Below are 19,005 nucleotides of genomic sequence, written 5' to 3'. Positions count from 1 at the left end.
ATATTAATGCGTAGCTTATATATAATCTTTAGTGACCTTATACTGTACACGTACCACCATGTAAACGCTAAAGCTGACATCTCTGTATTTGACTTTCGTGTTATTGACAGTAGTTGAGTGTTATGAAAACAGATCATACTTGTAAAAACTGAGTGTGTGTGTCTTGTCAGAAGGGGCGATTTCTAGATGTACAGACTTCTTCGCCGTGGTTTGTTTCTGCCTGTGCTTTAATATTGGTTTTACTTTCCATGCAGCGCTCTGAACTGGAAGACGACCCCCAGCGTGGCCCCCGCTGTGCAGCCGAAGGAGGAGGAGGGGCTGCTGGTGGTGAAGACAGAGCTTCCCAGTGACGACGAGTTGAATGCTGCGGGAGAGCATGTGGGGCGCGTCATCGTGAAAGAGGAGGAGGAGGAGGAGGAGGACACTGACCCCATCAAACCACACCCGGACAGTCCACTCGGCGTGGCTAAAGCCAAGCTGCTAAAACTGAAGCCCTGCAGCAACAAGACTGCACTGCAGGAAAACGACACTCCACTACCAGCAGGCAGTGACTGCCCTCCAGACATCCCGAGCGACTCCCCCGAAAAAGAGTCCCAGACGAAGCCAGCAGCCAGACGGCTTCACCGACCCTCCCCTCAAAACATGCTACACAAGCTGTCCCTCTCCCTACAGAGAGCCCGGAGCAAGCAGAGACCCATCGCCCCGAGACCCCCTCCCGACCCGGCCCCTGTGTTTGCACTCCCGTCGGGGCTCCCCGTGAGCAGCAAGGCAGCGGCGGCGCCAAGCCCCCTGCCCTCCTTGAAGAAGCGGCGCCAGCGCAAGGTGCGGTTCGGCAAGACAGGCAAGGCATCTCGCAAGACTGCCATGGCCCTGGGCCCCGCCGACACCAGCATGCAGCCTGACCTGGAGGATGTGGAGGGGGTCCTGTTCGTCTCCTTCGCGCGCAAGGTGAGCCCGATGTTTTAAATATATATGGATCGTTAAATAAGCAATTAGAAAACTCAGGACTTTCCTCCACCAGTCAGAAGCTCAGTCAGAGGGCACTGCAACACTGTACGTGACACAAGAATATTCACTTAGAAAAAAAAATCAAGGTAAAGAAAACATTGAAATGAGTTGTACAGAAAAGTAGTTTTTTAGTTGGCTGGTAAAGGGCTAGTGTAATGGGCTAGTATAATGGGCTCGTGTAATGCGCTAGTGTAATGGGGCAGTGTAATGTGGAATGGTTTTTCCTGACTCCTCCTCTTTACTCCTAGGATGTGCTGGATCTTCACCTCGGGGACCAGCCTCAAAGGGGAGAGCCCCAGCCTCCCCCAGAGACCACGCGGCCTCCGGAGACGGAAGGTAAGCAGATCTGTGTGGGCCAGTAGTTAAAGAAAGGGGCTTGTAACCAGGAGGTCCCCGGTTCAAATCCCAGCTCACTCGCTGATTCACTGTGTGACCCTGAGCAAGTCACTTAATCTCCTTGTGCTCCGTCTTTCGGGTGTTGTAAGTGAGCTGATGCGTAGTTAACACAGCCTAGTCTCTGCAAGTCGCCTTGGACATCTGCTAAACAAACAAATAATAAGAATAATTTCACAAGCACTCTTTACACGCGACACACTGAAGGAAGTTTAAGAGCGTTTCAAAATGCAAGAAAAACAAACTCGATGCTGGCTGAATAATAAGTTAAACAGCATTCGTCAATCCAGCTTGCTTGCTTTTTTTCTGCATTGTATTTATTTGGTGTTTTGTTTTTGGCCTGACAGAGGCTCCTGAGAGTGTCCCGGAGCAGATCTCCCGGCTGGAGAGGAAGCTGCTGGTTGATCTGAGGAGACTCCGACACAGACAAGTGATCCACCCCGTCCTGCAGGAAGGTGAGGAGAGGGGGGCTTCAGTACTCCCTCTGCTGTGCCAATCCCAGCTACATACGAGAGAATTAAAGGCGACCTTTTCAAACGCACTTAATAAAATGTTACCATGTCTGATTGATCTTAAAGCAGGGAAGGAAATAAAACAGCAGTCGGTTCCATTCCTGGTTTTGCAGCAAGTTTAATTGGACACACCTGAGCTTGTTTCCTACACACTGTGGCTAATGAAGCTGGTAGTAAAACCTGGAATGGGTCAGACTGCTATGTAATCAGAGTCCTATTTCGATTCCAGAGTTTCTTCCCAGAGTAGGGGTGTTCTTTAATTAAAAGAGAATCAATACTCCCCAGCCATGGGTCCACTGGACCTCTGCTGCTGGACTGCAGCCCGTGGATTTCATCAGTAACATGCCTCTCTTTGCTTCAGTTGGGATGAAGCTGAACTCGGTTGACCGCCGGATGGACATTGACCTGAAGTACCTGGGGGTGAGACTGCCCCTGCCCCCTCCGGTGACGTGCCCTGGAGGAGAGGGGGGGTCTGCTTCCCAAAACACCTCACCAGGTAAGTCATGCAGCCTTGATACAGCCCCATTACTGAATTGAACAAAATATATAGAACTAAGTGGGGAAAAAAGGGTCTCGTTTCACATAGCCTTGTTAGCACTAATCCTGGAGTGCTTAATGCTAACAGGTATGGTAGTCCAGGATTGGCAATAACCAGGCAATGCACCGAAATGTGCAGAAGAAATTGAAGAAAACGATGTCAAGTTTTAACTAGACAACAATAAAACCCTATTTCTGTACCAGGCACTAGAGATTTCAGATCCATCTCCTTTGTGTTTGTTTCCAGATGTGGTCGTCCCCTTTGTTTCCCGAACTGGGAAAACGAACGACTTCACCAAAATCAAAGGCTGGAGAGAGAAGTTCAGTGTGAAATCAGAGGCTGCCCCTTCCAAACCTGAGGGTAAGGGAGTGACAGTTATACTGTAGAGGGAAAGTGTCTCCCGCTGCGTGGCAGTTTGAGATCCAGTCCAGGTTTTACTTTTTTAATAAGCTGTGTCTGTCTCCGCTGCAGGTGGCGCAGTGCCCTCGGAGAGCGCCCTGAAGAACCGCTCTGCGTTCTGCAGCGACGCGCTGGACGAGTATCTGGAGGCCGAGGGCAAGCTGATCGACCAGCGAGCCGCCAGCTTCTCCCCCAGCGCAGCCTGCGCACCTGTCGCCTACCAGCTCCCCACCAAGAGCACCAGCTACGTGCGCACCCTGGACAGCGTGCTGAAGAAGCAGGCTCCCCCCTACACAGCACCCCGCCCCAGCCCAGCCAGCAAACCCACCCCCGCCACCCCCAGGAAACACAAACAGGCCCCAAAACACAAGACCCCCAGCACAGCCGGCAAAACCAAGCCCGGCAAACCAGCGCTCCCCGTTCCTCGTCCTGTTCACCCTGCCGCCAGGCACAAGCCCTCACCCAAGCCTGCAGCCAAGTCCAAACCGCTCCCCCTTTCCTCCCTGCTGATCACCCCTCCTCCTCCACCTCCCCTGCCCCCCTCCCTGGGTGAGGTCTACCAGCTGGGTGCGCTGCCGGACAGCGTGCCGCTGAAGCAGGATGGTTTGGGGCGCGGGCCCGGCTCCTCAAACAGCCGTGCGCAGGGCCTGTCCAAGAACATGCTGAAACTCATGGACCTGGAGGACGGGGCGCTGTGGGAGGGCAGACCGCGCACCTTCATTACTGAGGAGAGGGCAGAGGTGGCTCTGAGCTCCCTGCTCACCGCACAGGTAACACCAGCACTGACGCATCTCTCAGTTTTCGTTTTTGTGCAGCTGTTTTATATTCTGGATTTGTGTAAATGTATGTATAAACTGCATCAGTGACCAGCTGCATAAAACACATTCAGCTAAATTTTCCTTTTAGTTTTCCCATGAGTCAGTGCCCTAGTTAAGGGAAAATGTACCCTTAAGAATTCAGGTGTTTTTATGCAACCAGCCCTAGCTCTTTTTACAGTTTAAATTTTTGTGTGTGTGTGCCTTTCTGAATTCCAATCTTTTGTTCTATTTTTACAAACTAGCTTTTTATCTTTTAGTTTTTTTCTAATTTAACAATCAAAACCACATTAGGTGGGTTTTGTTTATTGATTGATTTATTTATTTGCACTTTGGGTCCTTGTGATGAAAGGTGCAATAGAACTGTGGACTGCATTGAATCGCCTGTTTTGAAGTGGCTGTGCTTCTCTTCCTCCCTGCAGGGCACCCTGAAGGGAAAGCCTCTGGGTAAGATGGTCACGCGCCGGGCGCCCCCCTGCCTCAATGATTTCTGCAGGCTGGGCTGTGTGTGCTCCAGCCTGTTCCAGGAGCGCCGCCTCCCCACTCACTGCTGCAAGCCCGGCTGCATGTTCGGCTGCACTTGCCTGAAGCGCAAGGTGCTGCTGGTGAAGGCAGCCGAGCCCAAGCGCAAGAAGCAGCGCAAGGCAGAGGAGCGGGCTGACCTCATCTTCTACAGCGCGCTGGGAGAGGGGGAGGGGGGAGAGGAGCCGGTCCGCAGCAAGCACAAGAAGAAGAGGAAGAGGAGGAGGAGGAGGATTGAGTACAGTCAGTACCTGCTTTCACACTTCCACATGCACACTCCCATTGCATAGCAGATTCACCCATTCCTGCTTCTATTAGGAGCTTAATAAGACACCTATACACCGGGGCTGATCAAGCTGGTAAACCTTGAATGGGTGAAATTGCAATGCAATAGGAGTCTTATTGCCAACCCTGGAAATGCTAAAAAAAGCTTACTGAGCTCAATGACCAACACAAAGTCTCTTCAGTGTCTTCTGTGTTGAAATGAGTTTTGATTTGTGTGCGTGCATCGGTGGGTGATGTGGACTCCCCAGCCTTTGACTGGTAAAGTGTGAAGGATCTCTTTGAGGAATGTGCTGCTTTTGCACATATCAGTTCCAACACGTCATGGACCTGAACTAAAATGAGCTTCTCACAGTGGCAACAAATTACATCAACTGAAGTCACTGTTAGTCTATTGAATTGGCTTCAAATGAAAGCAGTTGAGTCTAAACACAAGTTATGTCTCTAAAATATCTATTCCAGTTCCTTCGAAGGATATGGAATTGGGTATTGATTTAATAAAGTAATCTTCTAATTCATGTCAGGAATGATTTGGGAACCCTGAAGTGGAGGTGTAGAGGACTGTCTAATTTGTGCTTGTAATCCACGCTTCTCTCCTCTCCTCCAGCTATCTCTGAGCCTGAGGCAGAGTCACAGCCAGCAGCCCCCCGCGTGTTGAAGCTGTGGACCCCCGTGGCTGGCGAGATCGACCCCGAGCCCATCTTCATCCCCACCCCCTCCGCTTGCGTGCCCCCCCACTCCCCGCCTCGCTCCCCCCATTCTGGCAAGGGCAGCGGCAAGGGATACACCTGCAGGCCCAGCTCAGCGGTAAGAGACGCAGGCTGCCTGTATCGGTCACATCTCAGAACCACAGAGCGAGCTGCTTGCATCTCTGTACTGGGCTGTGCAAATCCAGTCACACAAGAAGGCAGAGTTGTAAAAAGTTTCTGAAATCTACCAGCAGCAGCCTGGGCAACCGGGCTCTCTCATGCATGCATAAATGTGTGTATGTATCTATAATTATGTACAACATGTTACTTGAAAAGTTGCTGGATGTTACATGAGCTTAATACTGTTACTGGAAGAGATCAGGCAGGTATCTGCATGGGGTTTGTTAATACTGTTACTGGAAGAGATCAGGCAGGTATCTGCATGGGGTTTGTTCATACTGTTACTGGAAGAGATCAGGCAGGTATCTGCATGGGGTTTGTTCATACTGTTACTGGAAGAGATCAGGCAGGTATCTGCATGGGGTTTGTTCATACTGTTACTGGAAGAGGTCAGGCAGGTATCTGCATGGGGTTTGTTAATACTGTTACTGGAAGAGGTCTGGCAGGTATCTGCATGGGGTTTGTTCATACTGTTACTGGAAGAGATCAGGCAGGTATCTGCATGGGGTTTGTTCATACTGTTACTGGAAGAGATCAGGCAGGTATCTGCATGGGGTTTGTTCATACTGTTACTGGAAGAGATCAGGCAGGTATCTGCATGGGGTTTGTTAATACTGTTACTGGAAGAGATCAGGCAGGTATCTGCATGGGGTTTGTTCATACTGTTACTGGAAGAGGTCAGGCAGGTATCTGCATGGGGTTTGTTCATACTGTTACTGGAAGAGGTCTGGCAGGTATCTGCATGGGGTTTGTTCATACTGTTACTGGAAGAGATCTGGAAGGTATTTGCATGGGGTTTGTTCATACTGTTACTGGAAGAGATCTGGCAGGTATCTGCATGGGGTTTGTTAATACTGTTACTGGAAGAGATCAGGCAGGTATCTGCATGGGGTTTGTTCATACTGTTACTGGAAGAGATCAGGCAGGTATCTGCATGGGGTTTGTTCATACTGTTACTGGAAGAGATCAGGCAGGTATCTGCATGGGGTTTGTTCATACTGTTACTGGAAGAGATCAGGCAGGTATCTGCATGGGGTTTGTTAATACTGTTACTGGAAGAGATCAGGCAGGTATCTGCATGGGGTTTGTTCATACTGTTACTGGAAGAGATCAGGCAGGTATCTGCATGGGGTTTGTTCATACTGTTACTGGAAGAGGTCAAGGTATCTGCATGGGGTTTGTTCATACTGTTACTGGAAGAGATCAGGCAGGTATCTGCATGGGGTTTGTTCATACTGTTACTGGAAGAGATCAGGCAGGTATCTGCATGGGGTTTGTTAAATCCAGGTTGCCTGGCTGTTTCAAGAAGAACATGACAGGAAACTGTAGTTGTGACAAGGATTATCTTTCTCTCTTTCTCTCTAGATCCGGGATGAGGACAAGGGCCCGGTGTACCTGTACTTCGAGAGTATGATGACCTGTGCGAGGGTGCGAGGGTTTGACCGTGCACACAAGGAGAACACACCCTGCGGATTAAAGACTGAGAGGGTGAGAGAGACCCCCAGCCCAGTTTTAGTTTTCTAAGAAAATAAATAAATAAATACTAATATTATTATGTGAGTAAGGTTAGTTATGTACCCCCAGCTCATGTTATCGTCACCCCTACCCATAAATAAATAAATAATATTATTCCCATTTAAGAAAATAAAAATAATAATTTAAAGAAATAGGAGTGGTTTGGAGTGTAATGGCTGTTGTTTGTTTGTAAGCAGTCAGATTTCAAGAATACCCATCACCCCTACCCAAGAACCGCTCATTCATATTACAAGAGAAAAATAAGAATATAGATTATATATACATCACCCACTCAATACATCGCGAGTGCAGGGGGTCCAAAATAAAATAATCGATTCCCCACAATATAGCGAGGCTTCCATAGGAGAGACTAGAAAAACAAAGGCTAACAAACAAATACTGTACAACCACTCCCTTGTTTTATCGGGGGCGTCAGGGTCTATTGTAAATCCTCTACGCAACCTGCTTTATCTCATTTTTTGTGTAAATTAATTTCATGAGTCTTCCTCTCCTTTTGCAAATGCACAAACCCCCTGCATTGAAATAATCCATTCCCAACAACATAGGAGGCTTGTTGCTTGGGAGCTGACGTCACTGACTTGTGCCTTTTGCAAGTGCATTGCTACCACACGTGAACACCTCACTGGCTAAAATAAAAACCATATATATATATATTTTGCAATGCATTCGACCGAACGTGTGGACATTCATGGCTGTAGTGTGTATTTATACTATATATATCAGTATTTGCGTATGATATATATATATATATATATATATAAAAAACAAAGCTGCAGTTACTGATAATCTCTGGTAAAAAGAGGAAAGCGAGGGTGCGTCAGGTGAGAATTCTTCATTATCGTTGTGTTTTATATACAATTTTATTTGTATCTGTATTTTTTTTCTTTCTTTAGGAGGAGGATCCAAACCACATGTTTTTGTCTGCACGACAGGGTAAGCATGACTCTCTCTGTGCCTGTTCCTCCGCCCTCACAGAGGGGTCATCCTGGTGCAGCTGTAAAGGTGGCATTTGGTGGATTTCTGAGCTGAGGCTCTGATAATTCAAGACCATATGTTCATTTGCTTTATGTGGGGAATCGTGCATTTGCGTCTTCCATACAGCACTGTGCACATTTATTAGAAAAACCCCATTGCTTCTGTTTGGCTTTGTTGTGCATATGAAGTCAAACCACTGTGAAATCTTGCGTAATTGTCCGAATAGGCAAATTTAATGATTGTCTAATTGAATTGATGACTTTAACAGGCCATGCTTTCATTATTTGTTTTTTATTTTTTCGCCACGACGACAGGCAAGAGTGTGAAGGAGTGCCGGCAGCAGCAGGGAGGTGGAGGGTCCTCGGAGGAGCCCACCAAGCTGATCGAGATCGTCGCGGAGTGCGACTGGGAGCATAGCCGCAGCAAGATCCTCAACGCACTGTCCCGCCGCGTCAACCAGGGAGACCTGGCCCAGCCCTTCAGCACTGAGGGCTTCCTCGTGGAGCTGGAGTCCCAGAGCAAGAGGAGGGAGGGGGGCAAGCTGGTCATCGCATCCAGGGTGCGCGTCTCCCAGCCCGGCCCCCGAGAGGAGGAGGAGGAGGAGGAGGAGGAAGAGAGGGAGTGGGGCAGGGTGCCCAGGGAGAAGGAGGTGTTCATGATGTCGAGCAGCGAGGGTCTGGAGACAGTGAGCAGGAAGAAGGCTGGCGTGAAGGGGCTGCCGTTCTACACAGGGGTCTCTCCTGCGGGACTCCTCACCGCCAACAAGAAGCACAGCGGCTCCTCCACACAGGATCTCGTCAAGGTAGGCAAGCGGGGATCGGACGGGGAAGCATACAGCTCTGCAGAGGGTTTAATCGTGCACTTCCTAGTTAGGCACACCTGCTAGGCGTATAAAGGGGTGGAACTACGACTCCCGTTGCACAGTGGTGTGATCCACTCTTGGTTTCACCTAAGTTTTAATAAGACTCACCTGAGCTTGTTATCTGTACACTGTGGCAAATCAAGCTCACAGTAAAGCCTGGAATGGTGTGCTATGCAATAGGAGTTTTATTTCCATCCCTGGTAGATCAGAGCCAATGTCTTCCAATGTTTAGCATACCATACAGTGGCGGTACTTGTAGGCTTTTGATTAATGGCATGCAATTAATATATAAAATAAATAAATAAATACGCTTTGTTCTTCAATTTCAGGTCAACGGCAAATCGTATCCTCAAGCCAAGCTCTTGCTCGGCCAGATGGGGGCGCTGCACCCAGCCAACCGGCTGGCAGCCTACATTACGGGCCGGCTGCGCCCCACTTCGCTCGAACTGTCCCATGTGACCTCCACCCTCAGCAAGAAAGCCAGATCCGGGAAGGAGCCGCAGCCGGCAAGCAAGGAGGCGGACAAGAGAGCGTCTAGGGGCGGCCAGGCCTCCTCCCCTGTCACGCCCCCCAGAGCTGAGGCATCCGCGGCCCCCAGCATCAGCACCACAGCCCCCAGCATCGGCACCGCGGACCCCAGCATCAGCACGGGCAGCGCTCTGACCGTCGGCAAGTTGGGGATGGCCACTCTGGGTAAGAAAGATGGACTGTGCTCAGTCTGGCTGGAAGGGCTTGCTTCCGTGTTACCCGGAGCTGCTTGTTGTGGGTTGTGTTTTTAATTCATTGCTGCAGCTGGAGTCATTGTGGTTTGTTGTCTCTTGGCTGCAGTGTGTTCCACAGTGTAAAGGGCTGCCTTATAATGAGAGAGCTGTCTGTACGTGCGTCCTTTTATACAGGCAAATGTGAGACCTCCTGCATTCAACGAAGCTGTAATGTACCTGACCTGGGGTCAATTATAATTCCAATTACAGCGGAATTGTTTGCTGAAATTCCAATTCCAATGCTGAATTACAATTAGTTACTGTTGTGCTGCAGTAATTCCAGTTCCAGTTCCACAGGTGTGCCATTGCTCAATTACAATGACAGTATGAATTCTGAATTGCACAATCCCACTCCTCTCCACAGTAACCAAGCCCTCTGTGGGGAATGTCTTCACCCAGTTCGTGGTGAACAAGACGGGTTCCCTGCAGCAAAGCCCGCCGGGGCTGAGCCCCCCACACCCGCAGACAGTCCCGTCGGTGGTGATGAGACCGGCGCTGCCGGCTCGGGGGAGCGATCAGGGCGCCGAGGTCCCGCCGACCGTGTCCAGTAGCAGCACTCCCAGCAGCTCAGGTACTTACAGCTCTACCACCGTCGTAAGCGTCTCGGCTGCAGCCCCGCGGGGGTCGGCTGCACCGGGGTTCCCTCTCACCTTCCTCACTCTCTCGCCCAGCCTCAGATCCGGTAAGGCTCAGTCCTGCATCCCGCCGGCACGCCACGCTGTGTGTTGTGTTTTTAAAAAAATCTGCTGTTTGTGCTGTGATCAGTCATCCTCATTCCTCCCTTCTCATTCCACTCTTCAAATGGGACTGGACTGCCACAGTGGGGAAGATTTACTCCCAAGGGTTAATAAACCTTTTTTTTTAAGTTAGACACAGTGTGATTTAAACTAATTTTCAGTCTTTACCTACTCCAGGATTTTTGTAACTGGCTTTTACAAAACAAGAGAAAATTGTCTCTCCAGTAACTCACGTTCTACATGTGAAAAAACCTGTGCTGTGAGGCTGGGTTTAAACAGTAACAGAGGGGCGGCACAGTGCTGTATCACATGACACAGAAATGGGCATTACAGGGTTAAGTACCTGTTGTGCTTATTTCTAGTTATGCAGGTGTGCTAATCGGTCCCATTGTCCTTGTGGGTTGATCATTGGTCTCATCGTCACGCTGTCAGGTGATCAGTGGTCTCATCGTCAGGTGATCAGTGGTCTCATCGTCAGGTGATCAGTGGTCTCATCGTCAGGTGATCAGTGGTCTCATCGTCACGGCGTCAGGTGATCAGTGGTCTCATCGTCACGCCGTCAGGTGATCAGTGGTCTCATCGTCAGGTGATCAGTGGTCTCATCGTCACGCCGTCAGGTGATCAGTGGTCTCATCGTCACGCTGTCAGGTGATCAGTGGTCTCATCGTCACGCCGTCAGGTGATCAGTGGTCTCATCGTCACGCCGTCAGGTGATCAGTGGTCTCATCGTCACGCCGTCAGGTGATCAGTGGTCTCATCGTCAGGTGATCAGTGGTCTCATCGTCAGGTGATCAGTGGTCTCATCGTCACGCCGTCAGGTGATCAGTGGTCTCATCGTCACGCCGTCAGGTGATCAGTGGTCTCATCGTCAGGTGATCAGTGGTCTCATCGTCAGGTGATCAGTGGTCTCATCGTCACGCCGTCAGGTGATCAGTGGTCTCATCGTCAGGTGATCAGTGGTCTCATCGTCACGCCGTCAGGTGATCAGTGGTCTCATCGTCAGGTGATCAGTGGTCTCATCGTCAGGTGATCAGTGGTCTCATCGTCACGCCGTCAGGTGATCAGTGGTCTCATCGTCAGGTGATCAGTGGTCTCATCGTCACGCTGTCAGGTGATCAGTGGTCTCATCGTCACGTGGTCAGGTGATCAGTGGTCTCAGTCGTCTCATCGTCAGGTCAGATGATCAGTGGTCTCATCGTCACGCCGTCAGGTGATCAGTGGTCTCATCGTCAGGTGATCAGTGGTCTCATCGTCACGCCGTTAGGTGATCAGTGGTCTCATCGTCACGCCGTCAGTTGTTTGTGTTTTCAGTGTAATTTGTGCGCTTGTTCCATGGCGGTTCGCTGTTTAATCTTCTGCCCTGATCTCTGGGGATCTTCTTGCAAGCCCCTGCATTTCATGGTGGTCGTCGTAGCTGCTGTTGTAGCCAAGGCTCTGCTTCTGTTTCTGAGTGTTTATGTTCTTGCTTCTTATTTTCCAAGGCGTTATTAATGTATAATATTTCTTGTTGCTGCTGTTAGTTTGTGTGTGTTTTGTAGCTGCTAGTCTCTACCACATTGTTAGTAAAGGTAACATCATAACAATTGCATTGATCTTGTTGCTGTATTTCATGCACAGCTTGTTGTTGGTCAAGCCTAGACCTACATGACGACGTCTCCTCTGATGCCTGTGCTTGCTGTCCTCGTTATAAAGCTAAATCAGTAAATGTTCATGATCACATCTGAACCCTGATTCTGTTCACTGACTGTCAAGCAGAGCAGCCCTAACCAGCTCCCCAATATTCACAGCTATAAAGACCTTTCTGAAATGTTCAGTATTCTTAATCTGTGAACAATCCCTCGCAGTGAGCGGCAAGCAAAACCGACGTGTTGAGATTCTCCCCCTGAGCCAGGCCTGCTGCTTCCCTGCTTTGCTTGTAGTCTCAAAGATCAGGCTTTACTAGTCAGGACATAGTGCAGGCCACACGTTTCAGTGTTTATAGGTACTTTGATTGAGCCTATAAAAGCAGCATGTGAAACGCAGGTCTGAGTAGATTAGTCAGAGAAATGCTGACCAGGCCTGACTCTGCTTCAGTTTAGCCCTATGAGATCACAGTACAAGAATCAGCAATGCCCTGTCTTGACTCCCTTCTCGTTTCTGGTGTCCCCTGCAGACGAGGGTCCTCGGCTGGCCTCCGCCCCTGCCGCTGTGGCCCCTGGGATAGCCCTGCCGGACCGGCGGCCTGGAACCCGCTTACTCCTGATCCCCATGCCCTCTGCCCCGCCGGTGCGGCCCCCGCAGACCCCTCTGGGGCCACAGTTCCCTCCCGGACAGAGGATGGTCCTGCAGCCCATCCGCACCCCCTCGGGGGCCAACCTGTTCCGCCACCCCAACGGGCAGATCATCCAGCTGGTGCCCCTGAACCAGCTCCGTGCCAGCCTGCAGCCCAACATGCAGCATGTGGTGCTACGCAACCAAGGTGAGGACAGACCGGCAGACCCGGGCAGTGGCTGTGTCTCAAACAAAGTCGTTCTGGGCGCTGGAGCTTCAAAGAATGTTCAGGATTATTTTTTCTGGGATTTATTTTTTAAAAAATTTCATGAACTGCTAGCGAACTTGATTTAATTAATAGAAATAGTTTTTTTTTTTTTTTTTTTTTCTTTTTAATCAATTTTGTCAGGAATTTCAAAAACACTCGTTTCGGAATACCTTACAACCGGCAACACGTCAAAGATGAATGCAACTGTTAATACATTGACATTTTCTAATGAAAAAAAAAACGTTTTTTCAGTCGCGGAAGCAATTTGTGGATTTACCTCAAATTTTTTAACTTCCGTAAGGGTGAAGTTTGTCAACTCAAACAGTAGGACCACGGGGTCATTTCTTTGTGAATTTGACCTCCTCTTAGCAAAGGCTGCTCAGTTGACAGTGTGCTTGTCGGGGGGGTGTACGTTTTATGGGTGCTGCCGGGTCTCAAAGTGGTTTGTTTTTCAGGGTCGGTGATTCGGTTACCTGCCCCTCCACAGCCAGCAGCAGCAACAGATCCCAGCACTGCCTTGGTCGTATCCCCAGTCCGCAGCTCCTCCGTCGTCTCCCCAGCATCGGGCCCCAAGGTGATCACCACCTCCCCCACGCAGAAGCCTGTCCCTGCCCCCAGCTTCGTGAGCCAGCCTGGGACCCTCACCTTCAGGATCTCCCCCCCGGTGGGAGCAGGCATGACACTGACCTCTGCCAACCTGCTGCCAGCACAGACAGGCAGCTTTGCCTTGCTGCAGGTCCCCAAACCTGCCCCTGTTCCTGTTCCTGCCCCCCTCCTTACCCCTCTTACCCCCAAAACCCCCAGCTCAGTCCTGCCAGCTGCCACGGAGACAGAGAAACCAGGAAACGACAATCCGGTGGAGGGAGATAGTGGGATGACTGAGGAGGAGGCGGCTTTAGGAGGAAACGAGGAGAATGCAGATAAAGGAGAGGATGACCAGGGGCAGGAGCCCAAACTGACATCCTCCCCCTCCCCTCCCGAGCCTGTGCAAGAGCAGACGGACAGCCCAGACTCTGAGTCGGAGACCTCCTTCCAGGCCGCTGCTGTGTCCAGCGACCACTCCTACACCAACGGCCTGGAACGGCAGAGAGAGTCAAAGGGGCAAAGCAGTGAGTCGGACCGGTCCTGCCTCGCTGAGCGGACTGGGGGCTCTGCTGAGCTAGAGGACCCGAGCCCCCTGCCTCTCGCTCCCTCTGCTGCCTCTCCCCCAACCCCCACTCCAAAACCACTCAGGACTCTGATGGACCTCAAATCCTCTCCTGTCCTCATTCTGGGTGGCAGCTCCAAGTCTTTAGTGCCACCCGTGGCAGCCGCCAAGCCTCCTGTAGAGGTGGGACTGGACTCTGGCTCTGGTTCTAGAGGTGGTCTGGATCCAGGGAGCGGTGGTGGTGCTGGTGGCTCTGGACCAGGCAGGCCCAACGAGTCCCGAGCTGACCCCAGCAGAGAGGCTCTGAACCTGGGGCTGGAGGATGGAGAGGTAGAGGAGGAGGAGAAGGAGGAGGAAGAGGATGATAAGACAGACGACTCTGAGGACGAGTTTGAGGGACAGGACAGCGAGGAGGACAGCGAGGGAGATGAGATGCAGGTTATGGACAGCGTGAGTAGCTGAAATAAGACCTTTTAATGACATGACACTGGAATTACATTCGGAGAGTTTGTATGAGCTGCTACAATTCATTCAGAACTCTGTTCAGAACTGCAGAGAATACCAGTTGTAAAGAGTTGATAAGAGTAACAATCAGATGAGTTTCACATATGTCAAATAAAAATGAGAATGGACACAATTTTGGAAACTTGTCTCTATTGTTCATTGTGGTACTTTAACATGTGTCGTTTTGATATTTTGTACGGCGCACAGAAGGGTTTAATGGCCTCCCGTCTGACCCTGGTCTCTGTGTCCTACTTGCAGGAAGCCTCTGACTCGAGTGAGGAGGAGGAGGATGACGAAGAAGCCATTGATATCGAGACGGTGGAGGAGCTGTCTGAGAAGATCAGCATCGCCCAGCTCAAAGCCAGCGCAGTGCAGACGAGACTCGCCAAAGAGTAAGACAGCACTGCCATTCCCATCCTTCAAGACCTGCGGCTCAGAACTAGGTTTCAGGACACTGCATGGCACGCCAGGGGAGACTTGGGGTTTAGTACAGCAAAGTTGCCTCAAACCAGAGCTCCTTGTCTCCTGGAATCAGGTTTCAAGCCGCAGTTCCTGAGAGAGTGGCTTTTTGTTCCCTGGGCTTCAGACGCAGCATGAACCCCGCTGCCATACAGCTGGAGAAAGCCAGGGGACAGTACTCAAAGAGCTAGCTCTTAAATCCTTTGTTCTGCTTTTTTGTTGTATTCAAGTCCTTTTTGAAAAGAGAAAAACAACATATTTGTGTTTTTCTTTTACAAAACTGCCTTTCTTTTTGTTTTGCTTGCTTGCTGGTTCTGGAGTGTAGTGAGGACTGGTTCTAGGATTGTTTCACATCCATTTCCTTCTGGTGTTTTCCAGGTGCAGCCTCTTCCAGCCTAAGATTGTCACCAAACACAGCATGAAAGTAAGTTGGTTTTAGTTTTTTTGATTTTCTACACATTTCAGCTGCAGGTGGATATAGCCTCTTCCTCCAGTGAGGAGAGAGGGGGTTGTCCATCGTGTGAATTTTACTGTCCTAACGCATGAGGTAGAGGAGAAGCATGTTCGCTGTGTGGAGTACATCGGTGAAGCAGTGTGCTCTGAAGCCTGTGCCTCACTAAATTGCTGAGTCTGTCTGCAGCGCGGGCGGCGCGTGGAGGAGGAGGAGGAGGAGCTGGTTGAGGTGGAGACCTGCTCCCGGCTCAACCACACCGCCAACGAGCGCAGGCGACGCAGCGAGATGAGAGAGCTCTTCGACAAGATGAAGAAAGTGCTGGGGCTGCACCGCCTGCCCAAGGCATCCAAATACTACATCCTGAAGCAGGTGAGCAGCGTAGTGCCCTCGCCCCTCGCAGTGCTGGGTCTCATTGTTCAGTGTGTAGTGCTGGGTGTGTTTCTCATGGCTGGTGTCTCCCTCCTTGCTCAGGCACACAATGAGATCCAGGCTCTGGAGGATCAAGCTGATCGGCTCCAGGGGCAGAAGAACCTGCTGTCCCGCCGGAGAGCCGTGCTGGTGAAGAAGATCGCGCAGACGTCCGGTAAGAGGGCAGGGTTACAAACATCACACAGCCTGAGAAGAGGAGATAGGTGGGAGTTGGGGAGAGGGTTTTGCAGGCAAATGTTTCTGGAGAAGGGAAGTTTGGGCAGACTAACTGCAGTGGTGATTCGCTTAGCCAGTCTGTCCCTGCCATGCAACTATGGTGAGAGGTACTGTATGTATTAACCCTTTTGCGGTCCAGTGTTGGACCCTGTCTGACATCATCGAAAAGACGTCAAGCACAGGTCTCTAGTCGTTTTTTCTTGGAAAAAGCCGAGAAAACCATTCAATGGCCGAGTGAGACTGATAGGAGCTGAGTGAAACAGTCCTAGCAGCTGCATCATACAAAGATAAGCAGACATAAACAAAGGAGGTAGCTGCTTCCGCATCCAGCGCTCAAAGAATATCACAGACACTTGCAGAGCTTTTTGTGATGTTACAGTAATAAAATAACGACTTGGATCGCATTATTGAGGAGTCTGGTGATAAAACGAGTGATCAGGAGAGGATTTATCAGTGTGCACGTCTATAAAGAGGTATGTGACAAATACAGCGAGCACGGGGTGGGGCTTGGCTGGAGATGCAGTACTGATGTCGCTTAGCATTGCAGTGTCCTTTAAACCGGTTTTACTTGGAGGGAAAAAAATATTTTAAACAGCGTGTGTGAAAATAAATTGGACCGAACATACCTGACAGGCACTGAATAAATGGGCTGCAAAGGGTTAATGTGTTTCTGACGCCTGCATCTCTCCTCTCTGGCTGCAGGGAAGACGGAGGAGCTCATCCTGAAGAAGCTGGAGTACATCTCGGCCAAGCAGAAGGCGGTGGAGATGCAGAGGAAGAAGCTGGGGAAAAGCGTGGCTGCAGGGGCCGCCCCGAGGGAGCCCCCCAGACCCCTGGCCCACGTTGAGCCCCCCGAGCCCCCCCTGAGTCTGGACAGCTCTCATGCAGGAAGACCCCTCATCCTGTCCCGGAAGAGAGCTCCGCACAGCAGAACTGCCGGTGAGCTGACTGCCCTGGTTAGCTAAGCAGCCTGTGCCCGTGGCTCTGGACTTCATTTCCTGCACACATTTGGTCTTGAAGTATTTGTTTGTGACGTGCTCTTAAACGCCTCCAGCTGCCACTGCTAATTAGAGCATTAGAAGCATATTGTACATTATTGTAAAATCCTTACTTGCTTTCAACCTTTTTTTTTATTTGCTCTGACCATTAATGCTGCAATGAATGTTCTTGCAGTACTGGGCTCCTCCTCAGTGCTGTATAGTTTGTCGTGTGTGAGGTGTGACTGGGCTCCTCCTCAGTGCTGTGTAGTGTGTCGTGTGTGAGGTGTGACTGGGCTCCTCCTCAGTGCTGTGTAGTGTGTCGTGTGTGAGGTGTGACTGGGCTCCTCCTCAGTGCTGTGTAGTGTGTCGTGTGTGAGGTGTGACTGGGCTCCTCCTCAGTGCTGTGTAGTGTGTCGTGTGTGAGGTGTGACTGGGCTCCTCCTCAGTGCTGTGTAGTTTGTCGTGTGTGAGGTGTGACTGGGCTCCTCCTCAGTGCTGTGTAGTGTGTCGTGTGTGAGGTGTGACTGGGCTCCTCCTCAGTGCTGTGTGAGGTGTGACTGGGCTCCTCCTCAGTGCTGTGTGAGGTGTGACTGGGCTCCTCCTCTGTGTAGTGCTGTGTGAGGTGTGACTGGGCTCCTCCTCAGTGTGCTGTGTGAGGTGTGACTGGGCTCCTCCTCAGTGCTGTGTGAGGTGTGACTGGGCTCCTCCTCAGTGCTGTGTGAGGTGTGACTGGGCTCCTCCTCAGTGCTGTGTGAGGTGTGACTGGGCTCCTCAGTGCTGTGTGAGGTGTGACTCTGCTCCTCTCTCTGTGCTGTGTGAGGTGTGACTGGGCTCCTCCTCAGTGCTGTGTGAGGTGTGACTGGGCTCCTCCTCAGTGCTGTGTGAGGTGTGACTCTGCTCCTCTCTCTGTGCAGGTGTATTGGGCTCCTCCTCAGTGTTGTCCACAGGCAGTCTCGTGGTCACTCCTGAGGGTCGTCTTGTCTCTCTGAAGCCCCCCCTGCAGACCGGCCCCCCCATGGTGGCAGCAGAGATCACCTCTCTCCCAGGTACACCCAACAGGCAGCAGTGAAGCTGCAGGGATGGAAATAAGACTCCTATTGCACAGCAGTTGCACCCTTTCCAGGTTTTACTACGAGCTTGATTAGCCACACTGTATAGGTAACCATCGCAGGTGCATCGTATTAAACTCCTTGTAAAACCAAGAATGGATCAAACTGCTTTGCAGTGGGAGTCTTACTGCCATGCCTAAGCGATAACGCTTTAATGCAGTGATCCATATGACAATGCTGTTGTATATAGAGTAGTGTATAGGCTGCTTAGTGTGTCATTCAGATCTAAAGATGCAGTTACACCCTGACCTATACGGGAGTCACCTTTCAATCAATGGAATACATTTAATTCAAATTTAAAAAGCGATAATGAAGTCGTTCCCCCACCCCAGTGGATTCATTCACACGCGTGTGTTTTGTTTTGTTCCAGGAGTGGCGTCTGTGATGATCCAGCTGCCGGGTCTCACACTCCCAATCCAAGTGAAGAACTGCATCCCCCACCCAGTGACTGGAGCTCAGACCAGCTCACAGAGAGGAGCGCAGGCCGGAGCACAGACCGGAGCACAGAGCGAAGCGCAGGGCGGAGCACAGGTCGGAGCACAGAGCGAAGCGCAGGCCGGAGCGCAGGCCGGAGCACAGAGCGAAGCGCAGGCCGGAGCGCAGGCCGGAGCACAGAGCGAAGCGCAGGGCGGAGCGCAGGCCGGAGCACAGAGCGAAGCGCAGGCCGGAGCACAGAGCGAAGCGCAGGCCGGAGCACAGAGCGAAGCGCAGGCCAGAGCACAGAGCGAAGCGCAGGCCGGAGCACAGACCAGCGTGCAGGCCGGAGCACAGAGAGGAGCGCAGACGGGCACAGCAGGTAGGCACAGCACCATGCTGCGGGTTCCTTGCTGTTAAACATTACCAGTGCTACTATAAAGTCCGCCCCAGTATTAAGGCAACATTTTGTCAGTCCCTTGACTGACCGTTTTAATAGAGAAGTCTCACTGCATTTAAAACTGTCACTGCTGATTAAATGTGTGTGTGTTTGTATAGCTCTAGAT

General features: G+C 51.0%; 1 protein-coding gene across 1 annotated transcript in view; it reads left to right on the top strand.

The window, feature by feature from the left end:
* LOC121324298 (MAX gene-associated protein-like) overlaps positions 1-19,005 on the top strand; it is a 29,783-nt gene that overhangs the window by 6,424 nt on the left and 4,354 nt on the right. The window contains exons 3-24 of the mRNA XM_041266008.1: positions 255-948; positions 1,257-1,344; positions 1,749-1,856; positions 2,275-2,409; positions 2,698-2,811; positions 2,923-3,620; positions 4,088-4,430; positions 5,077-5,276; positions 6,704-6,826; positions 7,768-7,807; positions 8,164-8,651; positions 9,041-9,404; positions 9,837-10,043; positions 12,362-12,667; positions 13,183-14,324; positions 14,637-14,770; positions 15,216-15,261; positions 15,478-15,660; positions 15,763-15,874; positions 16,639-16,875; positions 17,831-17,962; positions 18,396-18,821. Coding sequence (XP_041121942.1) covers positions 255-948; positions 1,257-1,344; positions 1,749-1,856; positions 2,275-2,409; positions 2,698-2,811; positions 2,923-3,620; positions 4,088-4,430; positions 5,077-5,276; positions 6,704-6,826; positions 7,768-7,807; positions 8,164-8,651; positions 9,041-9,404; positions 9,837-10,043; positions 12,362-12,667; positions 13,183-14,324; positions 14,637-14,770; positions 15,216-15,261; positions 15,478-15,660; positions 15,763-15,874; positions 16,639-16,875; positions 17,831-17,962; positions 18,396-18,821 — 6,320 coding nt within the window. The remainder of the gene's footprint in view (positions 1-254; positions 949-1,256; positions 1,345-1,748; positions 1,857-2,274; positions 2,410-2,697; positions 2,812-2,922; positions 3,621-4,087; positions 4,431-5,076; positions 5,277-6,703; positions 6,827-7,767; positions 7,808-8,163; positions 8,652-9,040; positions 9,405-9,836; positions 10,044-12,361; positions 12,668-13,182; positions 14,325-14,636; positions 14,771-15,215; positions 15,262-15,477; positions 15,661-15,762; positions 15,875-16,638; positions 16,876-17,830; positions 17,963-18,395; positions 18,822-19,005) is intronic.

Source organism: Polyodon spathula, chromosome 12 (assembly GCF_017654505.1).
Source record: "Polyodon spathula isolate WHYD16114869_AA chromosome 12, ASM1765450v1, whole genome shotgun sequence".
Lineage (NCBI taxonomy): Eukaryota > Metazoa > Chordata > Actinopteri > Acipenseriformes > Polyodontidae > Polyodon > Polyodon spathula.
This window is presented reverse-complemented; position numbering and strand designations above follow the sequence as displayed.